The sequence below is a fragment of the Desmodus rotundus genome, chromosome 4, assembly GCF_022682495.2.
Source record: "Desmodus rotundus isolate HL8 chromosome 4, HLdesRot8A.1, whole genome shotgun sequence".
Taxonomy (NCBI): domain Eukaryota; kingdom Metazoa; phylum Chordata; class Mammalia; order Chiroptera; family Phyllostomidae; genus Desmodus; species Desmodus rotundus.
Genome location: NC_071390.1, coordinates 21640128 through 21663371, shown reverse-complemented (window position 1 = coordinate 21663371; position 23244 = coordinate 21640128). Strand labels below are relative to the sequence as shown.

At 55.3% G+C, this 23244-nt stretch overlaps 1 protein-coding gene and 2 long non-coding RNA genes across 3 annotated transcripts; 2 read left to right on the top strand and 1 right to left on the bottom strand.

Annotated features, from left to right (window-relative positions):
* Positions 1 to 2456: 2456 nt before the first annotated feature.
* On the bottom strand, positions 2457 to 6523 carry LBX1 (ladybird homeobox 1). Its single transcript, XM_053922918.1, has 3 exons — positions 6419 to 6523; positions 4736 to 5462; positions 2457 to 4036 (listed from the first exon to the last, which is right to left on the bottom strand). The coding sequence occupies exons 2-3, from the start codon at positions 5058 to 5060 to the stop codon at positions 3516 to 3518; spliced, it is 846 nt and encodes a 281-aa protein (XP_053778893.1). The 5' UTR covers positions 5061 to 5462; positions 6419 to 6523; the 3' UTR covers positions 2457 to 3515.
* Positions 5875 to 11501, top strand: LOC123479296 (uncharacterized). The gene is made up of 3 exons (XR_006654874.2): positions 5875 to 6103; positions 11104 to 11183; positions 11356 to 11501. It is a non-coding gene; the product is annotated as an uncharacterized lncRNA (long non-coding RNA).
* A 1355-nt stretch (positions 11502 to 12856) lies between these two features.
* On the top strand, positions 12857 to 14016 carry LOC123479295 (uncharacterized). The gene is made up of 3 exons (XR_006654873.2): positions 12857 to 12970; positions 13202 to 13297; positions 13472 to 14016. It is a non-coding gene; the product is annotated as an uncharacterized lncRNA (long non-coding RNA).
* Positions 14017 to 23244: the final 9228 nt, after the last annotated feature.

Sequence of the window (23244 nt, the reverse complement as noted above, 5' to 3'; positions counted from 1 at the left end):
CGACTGGGGCTCAGCCCAGGGCTCCTGAGCGCGTCTCTGTCCCCTTCCTGGTGACGACAGGTCCTTCCCTTGCCAGCCTTCTTTCTGGCCTATAAAAACAACGAATTCCTCCTCGTCTTTCAAGGCCTGGGTCCAATGCCACCTCTTCCGCGAAGACTCCCCTACCCGGAGCCCAGAGTCCTCTTTCCGAGTCCTGCAAATGCACGTTTCCTTGCCCTCTGGCCCAAGTCCCCTGTGATCGCGGGGGTGCGGCAGGCCTCGTCCGCCTCTAGACTGAGAGCTCCTTGAGGGCAGGGACGGGGTCGGACTCGTTTCTCCCTAGCCCCCAGCACGGCCTGGCACCGAAAAGACACACAATAAACATTTGATGAATTGATTAATCTTTCCCTTTATTTTATTAATGCTTCCTCTTCCTCTTTCCTTCTTTCCTTTCCTCCTTCCTTCCTTCCTCGTCATTTTTTATTTCTTGTGTATATTCAATTGTCATGTTTTTCAGGCTCATTAAATCCATTTAGAGACAAAAGAATAAAAGGCAGAAGGGGAAGGAAGGGGGAGGAGGGGAAGGGGAGGGGAGGGGAGGGGAGGGGGGAGGCCGGAGAAGCAAACAAATAACCCGCTTTAACTAGACGGGCGGATAAATGGCCCCGTTTCTCCTCAGCCCCGATGCGCCTGCTTAGCCGCGCGCCCCGCGGGCGCCGCAGCTCGGGTGGGCTCAGCCCCGGGGCCGCCGCCCTTAGCCCGAAGGGACCCAGTAGGGCCCCGCCCGCGGCCGCGAAGCGGGAAGTGGCCAGAGGTGCCAGGGCCGCTTCATTGGGATTCATGGGCGTGTTGGGCGGGCGGCCTGGGGCTCTGGGCGCGGGGCGGGGGCCAGTGGGGGGGTTGCGCACGGCGGGCGCAGATGCCCGGGTGACCGCCGCACCGCGGTCCCTGCGCCGCCTTTGTGCCGGGGAGACGCGCGCGGGGACCTAATCCATCAAATTGTCTACAAATTGTGAAGAAAATTCAAAAACCATATGGTCGCCAGCGCCGGCGCGCTCTGGGCTGCGGAGGGCCGCGGCCGCGCCCGTACCCGGAGCCGCGGGGGGCTGGGCCCGGCTATTGTCGCCTGTCAGCGGCCGCCCGGGTCCATTCGTCCCGGCCTTCATGGTCCGCGCTCCGAATTACAGACCCATCCATCCTGAGAGAGGGCGATTTATGTCGCCCAGGAGAAACGGCCGCACGCCGGCCCGGCTGCCCGGCCGCCCGGCCGCCTCTTTCTTACTTTGGTTCTCTTCTCTACCTTCTCTTTCTTCCCTTTCTTCTCTCTCTCTCTCTCCCTCTCCCTCTCCCTCTCCCTCTCCCTCTCCCTCTCTCTCTCTCTCTCTCTCTCTCTCTCTCTCTCTCTCTCTCTCTCTCTCTTTTCCTCTTTCTCCCCTTGTCTGTGGCTTTCTACTTTCTCGCTTTGCTTTCCGAGTGCATTTCTGCTCCCCTTCTTTTTCTGTTTCTCTGTTTCTTAGTTTCCTCCTGGACACGACCGTTCCCGGCTCAGGCCCCGGGGCCCCATCGCCTGCCCGAGACCAGATGCACATTTCTCACATCAATTTTGTGGAGAAAGGGAGCTGAGCGGCCTGGAGGCGGGACCCTGCTCTGGTGACAGCGGCCACTCGCCAGCCCAGAGAAAACAAAAGCCCAGAGAGAAACCCGCTCAGTCCGGAAAAGTGAAAGCTACCCACGTCCCTGCTTCAGTCCCACTCTGGGCGAGGGGACCCCAGAGAGTCCTTGGGAGATTGATGTCCCTGCCCCCAGCCGTGTTCGGGACCCAGAATTTGTGAATGTCACCAGAAATTCATTCCAACTCTCAGATGCTTTGGGCTCACATCTCCCTGTGCCTGTGTGCGCAATTCAGTCTGTCCTTTGGTTCCTTCGGCCTCATTTTTCCTCCCTCCCCCCACCCCGAAGCGTGAGGCCCGCCTGCAGAACCGAAACTCAGGAGGCCTCAGACCCCACCCTGCTGTCCAGCTGAGCTATACCTGCCACTCACCCGAGAGTTAGCCAGGCCCCAGGGAGTGCAGGAAGAATGTCCTTGGGTCTGGAGTAGGGTGCAGGAACCACAGGGCAAGTCCCACCCCACCCTTTGCTTCAGGCAAATTAATTTCATATCCGTGGCGCCCCCAACATACGCATGCATTTGCACACAGCATTGCACGCCCCGCTTTTTACCCTGACCTGACGAAGCCTACTTGTCTTACACGCCCCATCTCATTTGGAGCCTGCCCCGTGTTTGAGGCAAGAAACGCTTCCTCCCACTGCTTCCCTCTCATCCCTCATTCTCACGCCTGCCCTGAAACTCCTCCAAATCTCCAAGGCCGGGCCGCCCCCAACGAGCAGCAGCGAGACCCTGGGCCTGCCGTCACTTCCCTGAAAAGGGCCCACTCATTTAGACACGGTCACCACCGCTTCTAGTAAAATGGCAAAGACTTTATTTATTGGAGAAAGAGGCCTTGGGTACAGTCTGGGGAGGAGAAGGCAGGACAGGAGCAGGGAAGGAGCACGTGGGACCCACCCTCATCTGGCCACCTTGTCTGGCCAAGTCCCGCTAGGAGCAGAGCGCTGGAGACAGACCCAGAGCTGTGGAGGAGGTGGGATGAGGACTTAGGTTGGCCTCCTCTCAGTCTCTGTCACATGCAAAAAAATTCTAAAAAGAGTAAAAAATAATTCTAGGGCTTTGGGTTCCTTTTTCGTTGGTTGGTTTGTTGGTTGGATTTCCCCATTTTGTCCCTAAGACCCAGACCCCAGCAGTCGGTCCAAGGAAACCGAGAGAGGGTGGGGAGGAATCTTAAAAATAGCGCTAGTGGGTATTGGGAGGCAGAAATGGCATCGGAAAGAGACTTCTCTTACGGGAGGAAGAAAAGATCAATTTGAAACTTGCAAGTCAGGCCCCGGCTGCCCACCTCAGCCGCTTCTGACGCGGGGGAAAATGCAGAAGAAAATAAAAGAAGTCAACTGCAATAGGGCCCGAGGAGACAAGGAGGGAGAGGGCCGGTGCATTCGCCACATGCAGAGAAAAATCGAAACAGTCGGGCGGCCCCCTCCTCCAGACCGCGGGGGTTCAGTGTCCCTTACCCTCGGCTCTGCCTCGCCCTCAGCAAACCCGGCAGCCTAAGAGCTTTGAAAACATGAAAACCTCCGAGATCTTAAAAAATTTTAAAAAATAAACAAAAAAGGCAGGCTGCGGTGGGAAGAACCCGCTATGTAGGTTTAAATATTTATACAGAAGCCAAACAGAACTGCACGGCGAGGTCTCCCCGGGCGGTCTGCGGAGGCTACTCGCAGCGGCCGGCCCGGCCGGCCAGCCCAGCCGGGGTTTATTGCTTCGACAGGGAAGAGGCGGCTGCTGGGAGCCCAGTCTGGGCCAAGGGACAGGGGAGAAGGCGGGAGTTGCGGAGGAGGTCCCAGCTCCCCTCGGCGGTCCGGCCCGGGAAGCTGCAGGCCTATGGCTCCAGGGGCCCCGTGCGGCGGAAGATTCTGGGCTCCGCTCAATCGTCCACGTCGATCTCTTCATCTTCCTCGTCCTCCGAGCAGTCCTGGCTGCTGGCTGGCTGGTCCGTGAGCGGGGAGGCGGGCGAGAGCTGCAGGGGCCCGGCGCCCGGGGCCTGCGGAACGCCTGGAGGGAGTGCGGGAGAGCCAGGCCTCGACTTGGCCCTGCCGCAGCCGCCGCCGCCACCGCCGGCAGCCTCCGAGTTCTGCTCCAGTTCGGCCAGCGCCACGATGTCCATCTGCCCGCCGGGGCCCAGTTTCTTGGCGGACTCCACGTCGGCCTTCATCTCCTCCAGGTCCCGCTTGAGCTTGGCGCGCCGGTTCTGAAACCAGGTGATGACCTGGGCGTTGGTGAGGCCCAGCTGCTGCGCGATCTGGTCCCGGTCGGCGGGGGACAGGTACTTCTGGTAGAGGAATCGCTTCTCCAGCTCGTAGATCTGGTGGTTGGTGAAGGCCGTGCGGGACTTTCGCCGCTTCTTGGGGGTCTGCCGTTGCCCAAAGATGGTCATCCCGTCTCGGCCTGCGAGGAAACCACAGTATAGGCTTGCGCCAGGGGAGAAGAGACCCCACCCCGTCTCTTGCTCACCCCACCTAGGCTCATCCGGCCTGCGGTTCGCCACAGTTCCCTTCTCGGTTTTGATTAGGCTTCCCGGACTACGGCAAGCCTCGTCAATGGCAAACCCTCTTCCCCCGTCTCTCTTCTACCGGAAGTCACTAGAAAAAAATTGTTTTGTTTTCTCTCCCCCATCCCCGCCCCCCAAGAGTTGGTTTGAAAGACCCAAGGTTGCTAGAGCAGGAAGGAGCCAGACCGGGACGTCCTGACTTTTGTGTGCATGTTGGTACTCCACCTCTTCACAATGACCACAACTCTACCCTCACCCAAAAGTTCGCAGCAAAAGGCTCTCCATTCCTCATCCCTGGAACAGGACTAAGAGTGCCCAGGCCATTGGGAACAGTAGGGAGTCAGGCAGAGCAGGCTGACTACAGAGAGAGCTCGTGCTTCCACCATCCCCTCCTGGTCACTCTGGCCTATCCATAGGTCCGTAGGAAATAGGGTTTGGGTCCTGTCCCACCCATCTCCTCTCTTAGCGGCAGCGGTTTCGGCTGGAGGGCCCTGACGGCCGGCGCGGGAGAAGGAGGGCAGAGGCAGAGGGCACAAAGCGCGTTGGGCACGGGAAGCTGGGCTCTGGGCGTAGGGGAATCTAGTGGCAGCACCTACCTTCGGCTGCCTGCAGGACGCTGACCTCCAGCCCCTTAAAGGTCTTGCTGGCGAGCTCCTCCAGTGCGCACAGCGGCGAGGTCTGGGAGAGCAGTGCGCGGCCCGCCAGGGGCAAGCCGCCCGGCGTGTGCTTGTCCGCAGCCGCCAGCAGGTGCGCCGCCCCGCACAGCGAGTAACTTCTCCGCACAGACGGCTTGTTGAGGATGTCCTCTATGCTGAACGGCGTCAGGGGCTTGTTGGAGTTGGCCGGCGGCGGCAGGTGGTCCAGCGGGCTGCGCCGCCGCTCCTCCCCCGGCGCCGCCTTGCCGTCCTCCTTGGAAGTCATCTCGGCCTCGTTTGGGGGCCCGGCCGGGGCGGCTCGGGCCGCGGGGACCCAGCCCGCGGGCAGCTCGGGCGCCGGGCGGCGCGGGAGAGAGGCAGCGGCGGACGTGAAGGAGGCCGCGCGGGGCAGGGCGCGGGCCGAGCGCCGGCCGTGCGCGGGGCCGATTAGCGCAGCGGCAGAGGCGAGCAGAGCTGCACCGGGCCCCGGAAAGAGGGTGCTGACGCGGGCACTGCCTCCGCCGGGGCTTCCAGCAATCCGGGGCCCAAGTCGGGGTGCGCCGCACGGGGCTCCAGTTTCGCCAGCCCTGGTGCTATTTAAAGGTGTCAGGTGGCTCCGCGGCGGCTCCTGGCCTCGGGTCCTGGAGGCGGTAGTTGCAAGAGCCGAGGCGAGGGCGCCGATCCCGTACTGCGAGGGGAGGCGGAGAGATGGGGCAATTGACTATTGCTAACAAGTTAGCCTTGATCGAGGAGTAATCAATTATATGCAGAGGCACTTTCTCTCTCTCTCTCTCTCTCTCTCGCTCTCGCTCTCGCTCTCTCTCTCCTTCCTCCCTGTCTTTCTCCTCTCTTCTTTCTCTCTGTCCTCTTTCCTCCTGTTCTCTTTCTCCCTCCCTCCCTCTCTCTTCTCCGCTCCCCCCGTCTCTCTCCTTCTCTCCCTCTCCCTCGCCCTCTCTTTCACTCTCTGTCTGTCCAATGCAGGCAGCTCTAAGTTGGGAAGCTCATTAATTAGCGGGCCGGGGGTAGGAGGAGCCGGCTGGAATTAGCCTGCCTAATGCGCCTGTCAGTCCGGCGCTGCGCCGCGCTCGGCCGGAGCGGTTTGTAAATTGCATTAGCGGCGCCTTTATTGCACCCGAACCGCCGCCGCCTGAAAAGCCGCCGCCCCCACCCCAAACTGCGAGCTGCGCTCCGGGCGCACCCTTCGCCCGCCGGCCTCGCTGCAACTGCAGCGCCGGCCCGGAGTTCTTAGGCTCTCCAATCCGGGATTCGACGCCTGAGAAGGGCGGCGAGAGCCCAGTCCGGGAAGTACACGGCCGCCCAGCGGTCAAGGTAAGACCAGGAGCTTGGGTGGGCCCCGCCGCCGCCCAGTGCGGACTTTGCCGAGCTGTGATCAAGGACCCAGCGCCCCTACCCCTACACTCGTTCGCGGCCTCGGGCCACGCGCCTAGGGAAGAGGGAATCAGGAGGTCTACACGGGCTCTGCAGCCCTGCCTGAGGCGACACAGGACACAGGGGTGGGAACCGCGGGGGTTGGGGGAGGGGGTTAGCCAGAGGACTCAGCCTTCCCCAGACGAGAGGCGGAGTGGAGTTGGTAGTGGCCCTCGGCACCTCTTCCCGGGCCAGATCCCCAAGGGACAGACTTACCTCCCCCAGCAATCTTGCACACTTATCTCGGGCCAAGGCTCTAGAGGCCGCCTGGTGACCGGGGTCTGACCCGCAGTCGGGCCGGGTGCCGGGGCTAACGGGGCCGGCTCCGGGCCTCCCCGCTGCGCTCTGCCGGGCCCGGGCCGGTGCCCCGAGCCCCGCTGCGGGCCCCGCCCAGCCCAGCGCCGGGCTTGAGTGCACCACCCGGCCAACTCCAGCTGTTCCGGATGCGGGGCGGGGGCCTGGAGGGGGCCCGACCGAGGCTGACGCTGTGCTCTTAGGAACACGCACAGAGGCCTGGGTTCAGGTCAGACTGGGGTCTGGGATCCCTATGGCCCCGCACTCTGTGTATTCCAGGCGAGCATTGGCGTACATTGATATTTGACTGTTTATGTTTTTGAATATGTATATTTGTGTGTCGTTGTCCATGCATATATTTGTGTAAACCGATGTGAACTGTGGGTATATAGGTGTGTTTGAACCCTTACCTATGAACCCATACCTGGAGCTGTGCCTCAGGCTCTTTTCTCCTTTCTCCCCTCATCTGGTTTGTGTGGGGCTGCTGGCCTCTCCACCCTGATTTTCCATTTCTGCGCCTGGAGAAAGGGGGGAGGTAAAGGGGGTGGGAGCCAGTGGAGGAAGAACTGTTTCCTTTCCCACACAGCCCCAGCCGTTTCCCTGGCTTTGTTTGTAAACTCCTGGGTAGGCAGTGCCACCCTGCAGCTCTGCTTGGTTGAGAGAAGGGCTGAGAGAGGCCAGTGCAGAGGACTGTGGCCCAGCCCAGAGGTTGGGATGGGGAGAATAGGACCCTTTGGGCTTCTTACCCCCTCATACCTGCCCCAGAAAGGGAGTGAGCCCAGCTGGGCGGTGTGGTCCAGTACAGGTTCTCTCCTTGGATGCCTCCAGCATAGGGGCTTCAGAGCAACGGAAATGGGTTGCTTTATCTCCCGTTTAGTTATTTGTTGGAACATGGCTTGCAGCTCTCCAGAGTAAAAGGGACAATGTAGGGAGAAAGGATTCTTGTTTGGGATCCCAGAGCCTGCTCCATCTTTGTCCTGCATTTTGGGGGGGAGGACAGGTGCTCAGAGGCTGAGGTGATGAGAATGGGGTTCTCAGTTCCCCCAGAACTGCGAAACTACCCCCAAGGCAGGTCCGCCTCTAGTGCATCAGTGCTGTTCTGGGAGCCACGAGGTGATTGATGCCGGCCCTAGCTACCACGGAGTGGGAGTTCGGAGATGGTGGAGAGGGACTGGAGGGAGAGGGCGCCAGGGAGCTGGACCCTGCTGGCCTGGAAGCTCTGGGACCAAGAGGGATCTGCCCTCTCCTCTCACTTCCTGTCCTGAGGATCCTGCCTCAGCCTCTGGCCGGCAGCTCTTTCCTTCCAAAGCCCTGACGCAGAGCCAGAGGCAAGCCACATCCCCCATGCTAGCAGAGAACAGGGACTCTTAGTTCCCTATCCTGGGAGGGGCCTCCTTCCATACTCCTCCTCTTTCATTCTTCCCTTCTGTTCCGGTATTCACACACCTGGTATTGGCCTGTAGGACAGGGTCTTAAGGACAACCCTGCTGTGGCCCATTTCCCAGTCCCTCAGGACCAGTGAAGTTTAATGTTACTGTGAGGCTGCCAGGAAGACGAGGAACGGAATTGGGGAGCAGAGGGGCGGGAGCATAGAATTCCTCTACTGGGGCACTATTTCCTGGGACTTTGATTCTTCAACCGCATCATGTCAAAGTAGACAGGACATTCTACAGTCATCTGCTACATTACCTCTTCCACCTCTTCTTCCCTTCAGCAATACCTGCAGCTCAATCCTGAGGCTTTAGTGTTTGGGCCTAATTTGCTGATCTCCAGAGCCAAACAGCTCCAGCCTGGCACAGCTAGGGGCTCGGGGCACCCAAGAGGACCACCCACCCATTTTGTTGTTTAGGGTACCCTGCTTGCATTGGCAGGCCATTTTCAAAAACTAGCCTAACTGCCCCACCAGCCTCTTCCACACCCAGCAGTTTCCTAGACTCCAGACCCCACAGTGTAAGTGGATGGAATCTTCTGAACTCCTGGCACCCCAAATCCACCAGCTTCTCATACCCCTCCCGCAGAGCAAGGAGCTGTGTTTTGGGTTTGTGGTCAGACTCACTTCTTCTCCCACCAGGCAAACCAGGGGCTACTTGGGGGCAGGGACCTTAACCTGGGAATTCCATACACCTCAGACCTGAGCAGGCCAGGTGAGCACCTGGCGCCCTCCATGTAGTGGTTGAATGAGTTTTTATCAAGTAAATGAAGTACAAATGATTGTGTATTGTGGAGGGGAAAGGCTTGGGCCTTGACTGTCCCCCTCAGAGGAGTTTTGGAGATTGTGAAAATTGAAAGGAGGAGTAGCTCAGGGGCAAAGGGGTGGGAAGAAACCCTGCCGTTGCTCTCCAGGATCTAACCTTCTGCCCAGCCTCCTTCCTGGGATCCCATGCTGGGTTGGGAAGACACTGGGGGATTCCCAACCCCCAGTAAGCTGAGCTGGTGGCATCTCCCTGGAACTGGAAGTAGCTTGTCCCTTGAGTCTGCTCCACAGAGGGAATGCCTGTCTTTAGAGCCTAGTCTACACTGTATGCTGACTCCTGAATTTATGCTTGCTGCCCTGCCTCTACCATCAGGATCCAACCTTACTCTGTCTCCAGGGGAAGGGATTATTCTGCCCAAAATCTGCTTTCCCCCTATTTGAGTGAATATTCCAGACAAAGAGGAAGGAAAGAGTATTGCATGAATTGCCAGGATAAGGGGACCCTGTAGACTCAAGCAAAATGACTTATTCCTTGGCACAAGAGAATAATTCAAGAAAATGTCCAAAGGCTTCATCGGCTTTAATCCAGACAGTTTCGGTAGCCTGTCTGTTTCCAGATTATTTGTGTAAGCACCAGCATTGACCCTCAGGCCAAGGATTCCCTCAAAAAAAAAAAAAAAATGTTCTGACACTTCTTGAAATGAGTTAACTTGACCACCAATCGGGATCATTTTTGTCCCCTGGGGACCTGCTAGTCCGACTCGCTTTGTGGAATTCAGCGAGTGTTTCTTCCACTATAGAAGTAGACTCCGATAGACGGCCTCCTGCCGCCCTGGCTGAACCGGGACTGCCCACTCGGTTTTTATACTCTGCCCTGGGCCACCGTCTGCAGTAACAACAACAATAACCATGACAATAAACACCATAAGCCCTTACTGCATGTGCCTGGCTTCAGGCTAAGAGTTTTATTCATTTCATATATTACTCACAACCTGTGAGGCAGCTACTGTTATTACCTTGATTTTACATATGAGAAAAATGAGGCCCAGAGAAGTTAAGTAACCCATTCAAAGTCACACAGCCTGTTTTGGAGTCATTGAGATTTGAAGACTGGTTTTTCTGATTCAAGTCTTAATCCCAGAACCATGGAGTTCTTAACCAGAGGCCCCCAATGGCTCTTTGAATGTCTTCAGGGGCTCTGCAGATAGATCCCAGAAACTGTGTGTTAAATTGTGTATGTGAGCCCAAGTGGGCACATTTTCCCAAGGGCAATATTACATAACATATTGGATTCTCAAAAGGGAATCCAATATGTTGGAGATCCAGAAAAGTTTAAAGCCACTAGCAGGCCAATAGGGAAGGGGAAAGGCTAGGGGGAGGGAAGTTGCCTCCTCACCGACCGGGGCGTTAGGGAGCCAGTTGCTCCAAAATTCAGGACAGGCTCCATTCCTGCCTCTGGACCTGCCTCGCTCCTCTGGCTGGGCCCAGTTCCCAGGACCTTGTCTAGCAAAGGGGGCAAGATCTATGGCCACGGCACTGCTTTAGAGAGCACCCCTCCTGCCTCTCTTCTCCCCACTTCTTTTCTCTTTCAGAGTCTGTTTACAGGCTGGCCCCAACACAAGTCCTACATAGGGAGATTGCCCTTTGGAAGTGTGTGTTTGTGTGGGGGGCGGGGGAGGGTGCGTAAACAGACCACTGAGGGATAGAGACAGGTAGAGAGGGGAAGAGACAGTTGGGGGAGGGGTGGTGCTCAAGGCCCAGATGACCATACTCTGAAGCTTCCAGAACAGCCCTCTTTTTTGGTCCCAAGTCTTTGCTCCCCTCATCCTGGAGCAGGAAGGGTTTCTATCACTTCCCTTCCTGGCACCTCTTGTTGTGTGTTTAGTGCTTAATTCATTTGGGGGAGTCTTCCCTGACCTGTTCAGGTCCTCTGTGCTCCTTAGCACACACCTCCTTGGTGTCACGTCAGATTGCCAGGGATGTGCTTATTTGCCTGTTTGCCCTTCTGCCTTTCTCTCCACCTGGCTGTGGACTTGGGGAGGAAGGGACTTGAATTTCTTCTCCATGCCCTAGGCTAGCCTGGCATATACCAAAGTCTCCTTATGCATTTACTGAATGAATAAACTAAAAAAATAATAAGAAAAAATGAGCCAGGCAGGGACCTCAATCTGTGCCCCAGAGAGAGGACCAGGGGTATGAGGGAAGGGAAGGTACATTGTTTTGCCAGCTGTGTGCAGATGTGTGAGGCCCCCCTGCTGCTCCAGCACACACAGAGGGGCACAGGAGCCTCATTATTTAATGCTTTTTGGCCATGGGGGGAGGGTCCTGGGTTCTGGACCCAGCTGTGGTATGGCCTGATTAAGGAATGGAGTTTGTTCACTCTTTTTCTTTCTCTCTCTTTTTTAAAAAACAGGACTGAGCCCCTATCATGTTTTGGGCCCAGGAGCAGAGAGGAAGAACAGACAGAAGATGGAGAGTGATGGGCAGGCAGGGGTGAGAGGAAACAGACTCCCCCCCACCCCCACCCCCTCCCAGTATAGCAGGGGACCATGAAGAGGGTAGAGATAAGTGTGTGTGGGGGAGAGTCTGGTTCTGTCCCGTTTGAGTTGTGCCTTGAAAAACCAGGAGCATTTCGGTAGGTACAGGAGTGAGTCCCACTCTCCAGGTGAAGGAGACAGCCAAGCAGGAGGCCAGGAGTGCCAGCCCAGAGAGAGGGGAGCCAGAATGCCCCCATATTTCCTCCCTCGGCCGCCTGGGCAGCAAGCTGCTAGGGTCGCGGTGAAGTCTTTGGTCCTTCGTGCACTTGCATCAGGTCTGCAGCCTGTGGAAGGCGCTGGTGAGCTTGTGGGGTGGCTGTTTGGGGCCGCAGGGGTGGGGGAGTTGGGACAAGGCTACACCCCCAGCCCTGCGGCTTCTGAGCCAAGTGTATAGGTGAAGGAACCGAAGCAGGGAAAGGAGAGAACGAGGAGAAGACCAGCCCCACTAGGCGGGCGCAGGAAAGGCCTGAGTCAGGCTTCTCATAATAAAGGGCACGTGAATAATTCACCGGCCGCGTGGGGGCTCATCGCATTACTGGGCCGCCCCCACCGCCCTTCGCATTCCCACTGAGGGGAAGGGATCGCTATCGTGCTTGAGGTGGAGAGCCCGGATAGAAGACCTGCCCCCTCCTATCCTGGATTCTGCCCTGCCACGTCCCAGGAGACTCCCTGGTCCCTTGTCCTTCCCGGCCTCACCGCGACTTTGGGGCAGTGCTGTCCCAACTAAGCCGCTCTCAAGATGCGGGGCAAGAGGCAGCAGGACCAAGGCCAGACTAGGGGACGCAGTGGCCTGACTTGCAGGAACCAGCGACTCCAGTGCCCAGCGGCACGGAGAACTGGGCAGTGTGGCTCTGAACGAAGTGGAGGAGGCAGGCTCAGTCCTGTGCGCAGAGCCGGGATGCCCTGGGGCTGCTTCTTCCGGGCCAGGCTGGAAGTGAAGCTCCGGGGGAGCCCCAGGACCCTCCACTGCCTCTGGACCCCCAGGCTCCCCGTCCTGTGTCCCCGCCTTTCCCGGACCCGCGGATCCAGCTCTCCACGCGCAAGCAGCTGGCATCCCTTCGCCCGGGGCCCGCCGGGAGCCGCAGGCTGCTGTGCCTGGCAGAGAAGCTGAATAAGTAGCGCCCTCAGCCTTATTTCGTTTGAGTGAACCAGCTCCCTTTGGCTTTTCCGTTCCCGCTGGTCCCTGGGCTCCTGATCTTGAGGGATCGCGCTCCTCCCGCCTCACATTTGCCGCCGCCTGTATCCTCCAGCTCTTCCCAACGTCCCAACACTCCCCTTCGGTCGACCCGCTCTTTGCTTAGCAGCCTGCCCCTCCGCCCCACCCGGGGAACCGCCGCGGAGGCCCCGGCAGCGGCCCCGCCGGCCTTCCCGGGGCGGCGCCGTCAGGGCCCGCAGCCTGGTTTTCCCCCGCGTCCCCGGCGTCCGACCAGAAGAAGGCCGCTCGCTTGCCCACCCCCCAGGCCACCTTCCCCACCCCCAAGGATCTTTCTCTTCTGCCGCACCTTCCTCCTCCTCTTCCTCTTCCCTCTGCCTCCACGCTTTCTTCCTCGTGCGCTCGTTTGGTGAGCGCCACAGCCCGGACTCCCGGGCGGGCCTGGGCTAACCCTGCCCCTCCTCTCGGCCAGACCTCGAACGGTCTCCACGCCAGGGCGGCGCGGGTGTCTTCGCAGAGGCAGGTGAGCTGGGCTGCGATGGCTCCTCGACCTCCGCCGGCGCCACCACCCGCGGGCCGCGTGGCCCTGGGTAAGTCTCTTAATCTGTCTGAGCCTCGACGGGGGTGAAGGTCAGGGGCTTTAGGGATCGTGATGGAGACTAAGCCTTTTCATTCGTTTGGGGAAAGGGGTCGCCTGCTTCGGGGCCCAAGGAGGAAGTGAGGTTCGCGGGAACTGGAGGTTTGCTTAGCTATTTATTTTAACGAATATTTCGGGGAGCAGCTGGCAGCTGTTCTTTTTTTTTTTTTTTTCTGTTTTACAGCTGACGGGGTACCAGGCGTTAGAAACCTTCTCTACAATCCTGACAACATCTCTGTTTTACCAAAGAGGAAACTGAGGTTGAGCCAGCGTCGCAGAGGTGGGGCTCGAACCCGGAGCGCGCCGGGAAGCGCCGTTGAGTTTAAGTCGAGCAGCTCCACCCCGGGTGGTGACTCGGCTGCGACCGGAGCGGGGAGGGTGGGGCTGAACCCGCTAGACTTCCCCCCCCACCCCCACCCCCGCGCTGGGAAAACTTTGAAATTCTTATTTGCAGGTAAACGACTATGGCGGCTCCTAGAGAAGGTGGGAAATAAGGCCCAAATGAGGGACCTCCGGCTCGTTCCGGGAGGGTCAGCTCTACCCACCGTAGAGGCCGTTGCTCTCAGAGTTTGTCTGTCTTGCGTCTGCCCAGCAGCTCTGGCGCCTGTCGCTCCGGTGGGGCCCACGTGCCGGGCACCGAGGGGCAGGGCGCACGGCCCGCCCGCCCTGGTCCAGGCCTGGCCGGACGCTCCCCGCTCTTTTCCCTCTCCCGCGTGCCTCTGGGTTAGGGGTCCTCCTGGCTGCGAAGTCGGGACTGGCGCTGCGGGCTCGGAGCTGGGCGGGCTGGAAACCGGGGCCTGGGGACCCCCGGCCGGGCTGGGAAGGGCTGCAGGCCGCCTCCCCGGCGACTCCGTCCGGAGCTCCCGCCGCAAAGTCACCCCGTGGCAGCCCCGACAGGCCACGCGTCCCTCGACACAAGTCCCATTACACTGTATTTATGTTTCACTTTATTGTTTTTTTCCTCTCTTATTATTGTCTCACTCTGGGGGAGGTAAAGGATATAATATATTCATCTTTATTATACCAAGTCTGTGTGAAGCATTTAATAAAACGCTGTTTCCACACAGCCAGGGATATTAGTGTGAGCTCTTAAGTTAATCTCGGGTGCTGAGGGCGCCCCCGCCACAGCGCCTGCTGCTGGCGGGCCTCAGGAAGCTCAGGCCCTGCCCCGCGCGGCCGGCCCACTCCGGCGCTGGGGGCTCTTCCCAGTCCCAGGCTCACCCCAGCGACCTCTCGGTTACCCTAGGGCCCCAGCCTGGGAGGAGGGGCTCGGAAAAGCCGAGTTCAAGTTCCCCCACCCTCTTTGCCCTGTGCTTCTAATCCACTGTGGGCATCGATCGGCTTGTGCCTGTGAACATGGGAAGAAGAATTCTGTAGCTGCTTTCCTCTCAGGGCTCTTTTCTTGGAAGAGGCTGTGGGGCTGGGCAGAGCTTTATAAAGAGGAAAGGAAAAAAAGGGGGGGAGGGATTTATCGGGATGAGGTCGATGAGGGCCAGAAACAAAGAGGTGGCAAAAGAGGACCTAGGCGACATAGACCCCCAACTGGACCCCAGCGTAGACTGAGGAGCAAAGTACGACTGCAGTCTGTGCGGAGCCCAGAAGGTTTCAGCATGCCTGGGTCCCACCCGCAGCTGATGAGCGAGACTGGACTTTTATAAGGATCTTGGCCTGTCACGGTAGCCCCTGCTGTGGTCCTCCCTGTAGGTAGGCAAACAGTCTTTGTGGTCCAATTTACAGCCAGCAAATCGATCCTCAGAAAGGTCAAGTGGCTTGTTTGAGGTGACTCAGCATGGCAGATCATAGTGTGTGCAGACTCTGATTCCCTCCCTCCCCCAGGGCTTCTGCTCCCTACCTTCCCCTTCAACACCCACCCCACCCCCATCCTCCAGGGTTTTCCATGGCCTATAAGCTTTACGTTCTGCTTTCTACGTGCATGGAAGCACACACACACACACACACACACACACATACTACCTGGGGAAGCCCATGGGAAGGAGAAAAAGTCACATAACTTCATATCCAGGCCCACTGCCCGGATTCTATTAGGGCCCTGATTCGGGCATATCAGCCTTTCTTAGGCTCTTGTACCACCAGTGCTTTGGGGAGAGTTGGGGGCAACTCCCCCAGGCTGGAAGGAGGTGTTGTGCAGGAAAGGATTAAAGTAGGCAGGTAAGTCCCCCTAGTTAGGGCTAACACCCTACCATAATTCTCAGTCCTCCTCTGTCCGCACACCCCTTCCTTGGACATTGTACCAGGTCACCCCACAACCTGTAGGCCGGTGGTAGGAGCATTTCCTTGTGAATGGCTTTCTGAAGGGTAGAATGTAAACTATGTGAGCAGCTGCCGTATGTGGGAGTGAGCTCCCTCAATAGATGGAATATGCTTAGATCCTGCTGAGAAGGCGAATAATCAGTCTCGTTGCCATCATCATCATCATCTTCATCATTTTACTATCACCTTACTCTGTGCCAAGTAAGAGCTTTACCCACATATGTCATGTGATATATATAAACATATTTTGGCCAAGGATGGAATATTAGTCTCTGACCTTCTGGGTCCTTTCCAGCTCTGAGAGTCTATTTTGCACAAGACAAAGGACACTTTTGTTGACTTTGGATGATTTGTTGCACTATAGTTATTATTTGGACTTGTCTCATGGCCTTTACTCATGGGTAAGCTCTTTGAGGGCAGGGACTGTGTCTAATCTCATTTTTTTTACTATTCTCTCTCCTCTTCCATACCCCCCATAGGACAAAGCACATAGCACGTGTGTAATAAATGTGTATTAAACTAACACGTGAGTAATCAAAGGCTGTCTGTCTACCTGGCCATCTGCTTTCCAGGTTGTGACCAGCATATCCAGTAGAGTGACCTTCGGGAAAGCCAGTCTCGCCTCTGCATGTGGTCCCCCTTCCCCCACAGCTGAGCTAAGTTCAGGCTAGCACTTCCAGAGCCTTCTCCCCAATGTGCCCTCAGCCCTATCACAGCCTGCGATTAAGACAGTGCCAGCCCAGTCCCACCTGTGCAGAAGGAGCTCAAGTGTCCTACTGGACATACTCATAAAAAACCATTCAGGTGGTGGAGGGGACCTCTGGGAGATCAGGGCAGGGAGGAGCCCGGTAGCCAGAGAAGTCTGCCTTGCATATGGGACTAGAGCTAGGCCTTGAAGAATGGGAAGGATTGAGAGGTTAGAGAAAAGAAATAGAGTATGCCAAGTTGGAGTGAGAGGGGATAGCAAGAGCAAAGAAGCAGAGGCAAGACTGCTCACCCCAGCTTTGGGAGACAGGTAGTCTGTACTGGCCAGAGCACCAGAGGAAGGCAAGGAGGAAAAGACATTCGTGGAATGCCTTGAATGTCTAGGCCTGAGCCAGAGACCAGAAATTTGGGTTTAGAAATCAGGTTCTACATCCTAGAGCCCAGACACCAGAATCTAGAACTCTGTGCCGAAGGCCAAAGTCCAGAACCCAGCCTTGCCCAAAGTTGTCCTTTCAGTTGGTGTAAGATGCCACCGTGGAGGATCCAAACTCAAGGTGCATGAGCCTATTGGGTAAGAAGATGGACTCTTCTGGCTGGCTGAGTGCAGGAAATGCAAGGCCTGGCATCATCCCGGAGCCAGCCTGACCCAGGACTAGCATGATCAGCTGTCCTAGGTCTCCCCAAATCAGAACCTGAAGTCTGACATCACGTGCACCCCAGACACCCTGAGCTGGGGCAGGAGGTGCCCACCAATATACAATCCCCAGTCCTTTCCTTCACTGTCTGATACAGGTGGGATCCAAGCTTCTAGGTTAGACCCAGCTGGGCTAGGCCGCGGGGGGTGGAGCCGTGGTGCCTGCGCTGGTGCCAACCCAGCCAGCATGGAGGCGTTGCGGTGCCGGCCTGTGGTGGAGCGCAAGCCTGCCAAGGAGCCGGAGCGCTGTGCCGCGTGGAGGGTGTCAGGGGTGGTATTGTCGGCGCACAAATGCTCAACTTTATGTACTTTTAACTAGAGGTGTAACAGATGGCCCCGTTTCTGTCCAAGCCAGGGAGACTGGTGCCCATTCCGGCTGCAGCCAATCAATCCCGCCACTCTGGGGGGAGCTACAAGCTGGGCTGGGAGGCCTGGAGCCAGCAATCGCGCAAGGCTGTCTGCTTGGGCTGGCCCAGCACTGCCTCCGCCAGCCGCTCAGCTCTGGGCCCAAGGAGGTAGGAGGCGGGCAAGTGGCAGGCATGCCCGGAAGCCCAGTCAGAGGCCTGTCCTGGAGAGACAGCCTGGAACCACCCATTAGGGCCCAAATGGCCAATGAAGACATTCAAGTCCCTAACTCACCCCACTTTGTCCTTTCTCCTGTGGCCCCTTGCTTAGTCCCTAAGCCCTAAATCTCTAGTTTCAAAATCCATAGCCCTGCGGTGTCCTGCATGGTGGATGCCAGATACTGCTCAGGCCTGGGGGTGAGTAGTGGTGGCTTTGGGAGAAATTGTCACAGGACTGCAGAAGGCTTTAAGAAATGCCTAAGAGAAGAAGAGAAAACAGCAGGATCCAGGGATCCCAGAGCTGGGAGAAACTTAATTAATCTATTGATACATTCATATAGTCAGTCAACAGACACTCACTGAAAGCCTACTATGTGCCAAGTCCTTTGCTAAGCACTGGGGTCACAATGATAAACAGGATGTAATTCCTGTCTTGGTACATTTTCAGGGAAAGACAGACAAATACACAGGTAATTGGAGTGTTGAGCTAGGACAATGGAGCAAGAGCATTTAACCCTGCCTGGGAGTCCCAGGAAGGTTCCAGAAAGGGATGGCTCTGAGCTGGGTGTTAAAGACCAGTAGGAATTTTGGGGGTGAAGAAGGGTACCTGAAGGGAAGGAAGAGCATGTGCAAAGACAGTGTAAGACAGAGCACGGTAAATGTGAGGGTCTGAAGTGGCGTGAGTGTGGCTGACATTTCAGACAAGGATGAAGGAGTAGCGGGGGTGAGGCTGGACCCGGGAGGGAGGCAGGCCTTGGCCCCATGGTCCCAGACTGGCAACCTGACCCGACAGATCTCTTCCCTCAGTTGCCCCTCCTGTGACCCTCATGCCCCTCATCCTGGGGCCAGAGGGAGTAAGGAAAAAAAGGGACAAGGCCTGGCAGTGTGTGGGCAAGGCCAACTCAGGGAGGGGATCCTGCAGCTTCATTCTTCAGTCCTGGCCTTCCCACTTTCCTGCTTTGAGGGATGAAGCCATGTACCAGGGGTTCTCTCATAGCTGTGTACCCCATGGACTTCTGAGTCTCCTAAAAACAGCCCTTCCATAGGTTCCTTAAAGAGGACTTGGAATCTCATTCATTCATTCATTGAACATAGAGCATCAGCCATGTTCAAGGCCAGGCAGGATACTGAGGTGTAGACAGAGCATTTTGCTGGACTGTGGAAAGCTCAAGTCCAGACACAAGAGGAAGACAGGAACTTGGGCAAGGACCATTCCTTGTGCAAGAACAAAGGTTCATTTGAGGAATATCTCTCTCTCTCTCTCTCTCTCCCTCTCCTCCCCCCCCCCCCCCCACGGAGGGCCTTTGTATTGTAGCATATGCTTTAGCACAGGAACTGGGCTCAGAAACCATTCAGGGACTGAGGCAGCTCTGGGGACCAATTTCTCTCTCATGGTAAGGTGGAAAGGCAGCCCACAGGCTCTGTCTTCTCTCTGTGTGTCTCTCTCCTCATTAATATTAATGAAATTAATAATAATAATTATAGGAGGAAGAGGAATGATAGCTAACAAGTTCTGGCACTTACTGATTGCCAGACACATTGGTGTTCGTGCTTATCTCAGTTAATCCCCTTAAGAACACTGTGAGTGAGTGGATCACCTTATCCCCATTTTCCACGTGAGAACACTGAGGCTCGAGGAGGTTAGGTATCCTGCCCCAGGTCCAACCCAGGAAGGGAGGAGTCAGGATTCTCACACAGGTTGGCCTCCAGAGCCCCAGCTCATAATTGCTTCTGACCCCCGTGCAGCACATAGAGCTTCCTGGGTTTTCTCATAATTTCTCATAATGTGACTTGCATTTGACCAGCCGGCCTCTCTGAGTCGCTCTCTACATCACCTCTGCTAACTGCTCTAGTCTCTTCGTATTTCATAGTTCTAATTCCCAGGAGAGGACATCAACTGGCCCAGCTCATCTTTTAATGCCAGGCCACATCATAAGCAGCTGCCCAGCCAAAGACCTGACTAGGAGTAGGGCCAAATGCAGCCACTGATCAGCACTTTTCATAGAGCCAAGTGTAGAAATAATATCATGCTAAGGAGAAAATGCAAAGTGCAACAAGACAGGGGCAAGAAAAGGTTGAGGGGAGACTTCATGGAAGGTAGTGTGCGGTTTTGGTCTTGAAATAAGAATAGGACTTGGGGAGCAGAGTTGGAGACAAGAATTGCCTGAAGAAAGGTAGAGTATGAACACAGGCATGGGACTAGGACAGCATGAGTCATGTTCAAGGGCCAATGAGTAGTTCTGCTTATTGGGAGAGTGGGTGCAAGAGAGGCTGGAAAGGTGGACTTGAACGCTAATCTGAGTTGGAACTTAATTTAATGGGAGCCATGGAAGGTGTTTGAGCCAGAGAGGGATATAATCAGGCACGTACTTTGGGTAGGATGACCATATGCCCAGGACAGTCCCACTGTAATTATTACTAAAATGTATTATTATTATTATTATTATTATTATTATTATTATTATGTTATAGAACCCCTTTCACTCTCAAAAGGGTGCTGGTTTGGATAATGAGTATACAGTTGTTCCAGCTTTAGGGGCTGTGGGCTGTTGCTCTGCTAGGAGTAGCGTGTCTGGGGCAGGATGAGAGGCACGGTGGTCTTGCACGAAGATATTGCCATAGTCCAAGTATGTCAGGCCAGAACAAGATGGGGGCAGAAAGGATAGAACACAAAGGGGCTAATGTAGAATTGGCTGGACTTGGTGGTTGAATGGATTTGGGGGGATAATGAAGAGGGGGAGTGGAGTCTAAGGGGCTCCTAGGTGCTTAGCTTGATTGTCAGAAATCTGAAGGCAGGGCTTCTTGTGGAGCGGATGCAGATAGTGATTGGGGTTATAATGAGTTTCAGGTGCTCTGGGGTGTCCACTCAGAGACGCTCAGCAGAAAGTTGGACATTCCAGATGGGAACCCGGAAGCTGTCAGTTAGGGATTCTTCCAAAGAGATGGTTAGTGGAAGCCAGTAGAATGGTGAACATGCCAGGAATGGGGGAGAGGGCAGAGTGAGACAAGACGGAAAACTGAATCCCGGGAGATCCCTATATTTAGAAAGATGGAGGACAGGAGGGAGTCAGAGGAGAATAAACAGGGGTAGTTGGAAAGTTGGAGGAAAACAAGGGGAGTGAGTGCCCTGGAGATGATGGAAGTTTTTAGGGAGGGAACTGGGGATAACTCCTGCAGAATGATCAGTGAGGAGGACAAACGTATGGCCAGCGTGTTTGCTTATTTCAAGGTCACAGGCGACTGTAAGAGACTAGGACTAGAGGTAATCAAGGTGATTTGTCACTTATTACATTTGCCCAGGACAAAGAGGAAAGAAGGACAGCCAAGATGGAAAGAAAGACAGCCAAGATGGACAAGATGTGGAAGATACTCGATGGAGAAAATTCTGGGAAGACACAGGAGAGTTTGGGTCCTTGCTTAGGAGGAGGAACTTTTCTTCCTCAGAGATGGGAGGGAAGAAAAAGGACTGGTGACAATCCAGGGAAATTCTGGGGTGGACTGGTGGGTTTGGGGACAGGTAGAAAGGAAAATATTATTCAAGGAAAGGGGCCTATATACTTGGTCAAGTTAGAGTTGAAGGCTTGCAGAGGAGGTTTGCAATGGTTGTGGAATTGTAATGAAGAGTCAACTATAGATGAAGAGAAAGGTTTGCTTGTTTCTTTAACACTTACTGGTGAAGGATGTGTTGAGGCAGCATAAATGAACCATTTTTTAAAGCAAGACAATTTTTAAAAGATTTTATTTACTTCTTAGAGAGAGGGGAAGGGAGGGCGAAAGAAAGGGAAACATCAATGTGCAAGAGATACATTGATGGGTTGCCTCTCTTACGCCCCCAGCTGGGGAGCCTGCCTGCATGCAGCCTAGGCATGTGCCCAGACTGGGAATCAAACTGGTGACCTTTTGGTTCACAGGCGGTGCTCAATCCATTGAGCCACACCAGCCAGGGTGAACTTTTTTTTTTTAACCTACTCCAGCGTGCCCAGGAGTAGGAGGCAGACAAGTGGATGGCAGTGTTGCTTAAGGCTGGAGACTGGGAGGCAGGATGGCAGGAAGCACATTGTTGAAGTGGTTGACATGGAGCCAGGATAGGAAGGGAGGAAGTAAAGCCAGAATGGGGGTGGTGGACTGGGAGGAGGAGGTGGGCTTAGGAGACCAGAGAACAAGTGAACAGAAATGAGGGAATGAGTGAGGTAGAAGACAGGAGGTTGGGACCAAAGAAGAGAATTTCAGGTCCTGAAATTCTGGAGTTGCCAGAGGTGAGGGGTGGTCATGCCAATTAGCGGCTGCAGAGAAGTAAAAGGAATTGCAGAATGGCTGGGTTCAAGGCCTTCAGGGGACTGAGGAGGCTGCTTGGGTGGCTGGGAATTGAGCTACTCTCAATGTCTCCAGTGACACTTCACGTTTGATTTTTTTTTTTAGTTACGCAAGTGGTGCGTGTTCCTTTATTTAAAAAAAAGATCTGAGGATCCAATGTACAGCCCTGTGATTATAGTTAACGGTACTATATTGTGCACTTGAAAATTGCTGAGACTAGATCTTAGATGTGAAAACAAAAAAGAAATGGTAATTATATGATGTGATGGAGGTGTTAGCTGACGTTACGGTGGTAAATTTTACTGCAGTATAAGTGTATCGCATCAACACGTTATACACCTTAAACGTACACAGTGTTATATGTCAATACAACCTCTATAAAGCTGCAAAAAGAACATTCAAATGATCAAAATTAAATCCAATTCAAGTTGCTCATAGTCCCACCCCTCAGATGTTACTCAAGTTAACATAGTGAATATTCTCCCAGCTTTTGATGTGTATATACTATTTAAAAAAATGGGAGATCACATTATATATACATAATGATTTCTCAAATCAGCTTAATTTGGGGATAACTTCAGATTTACAGAAAACTCGCAGAGCTAGTACAGAGAGTTTCCACGCCCCCGACCCAGCGTTCCCTGACACTGACATGGCCATGGTACACGTGTCAGAACCAGGAGGCCAGCGATGGTGCTTTATTATTAACTGAACTCCAGACTTTCCCTGGCTTCCGCTAGTTTTCCCACTAATGTCCTTTTTTACTCCAGGATCTCTTCCAGGCCCCCACATCACATTTAGTACGCATACTGTTTTGCAACCTGCTTGTTTTGCTCCGCGTTATGTGAACACCTTTCAGTGAGGCTGAACACCCTTCCACACCGTCCTTTTAGTGGCTGTGCAGTGTTCTGTCGATGGTGGTGTCATTGCCAATCCCTACTGTGGAATGTTTAGCTTGTTTCCAATTTTTCACTCTTATAACCAAGCTTGGATGAGCCCCTTGAAGCTAAATTGTCTGGACTATTCCTGCTTATTTCCTTACAATAAATTCCTAAACACGGCATTGCAGGGGCCAAAGGGATGCACCTCGTAGAGGCCGTGGATACCCTTAGGAGGGACTGTCTCTCACTGTATATCCCCCTTTCTGCACACAATTCTTGTCTAGGCTGCAGGGTCTGGGTTGGCCCTGAATGCAACCAGCAGCTGGGATGGGGGTGGGGTGTGGCCAGGCTATGGCCCCTGGGCTCTGGGGACACCTCCTGTGCTGGGAGCTGAGGAGGGGGCCTGGGCAGCTGCCTGGGCTTTGTTCTTTTGCCAAGAGGTGAGCTGGCGGGGTGGGGGGAGGATGAGGAGAGGCTGTAAGGCGAGAGGGAGCCCTCTTCTTGCCCCGTGAAAGCTGAGAGGCAGGAGGGCAGCTCTCTCAGCCAGCGGGTGGGGTGGGGGGTGCAGCAGACAGATTGGGCAAAAACGTAACCTCCCGGAGATGCATGCTCCAGTTCAAGCAGGAGGCATTAAGGATGAAATATCTCCTGAGCAACAATTCATCTCTAACTGGGAGGAGAGGGACTCGCTGACATTTAGCTGTGATCAGGGGCTGCACACGCCTGTCTCCAGAAGCCTAACAGGAACTAGCTGCCTGTGTGTGCAAGAAACTCCTGTGTGTGTAACAGGGTATGAGGA

Excerpts from the sequence above, each read along its gene's own strand:
- LBX1 (XM_053922918.1), bottom strand. The coding sequence starts at position 5,060 with ATGACTTCCAAGGAGGACGGCAAGGCGGCGCCGGGGGAGGAGCGGCGG. Across the intron at positions 4,037-4,735 it reads CGTCCTGCAGGCAGCCGAAG|GCCGAGACGGGATGACCATC; the intron begins GTAGGTGCTGCC and ends GTTTCCTCGCAG.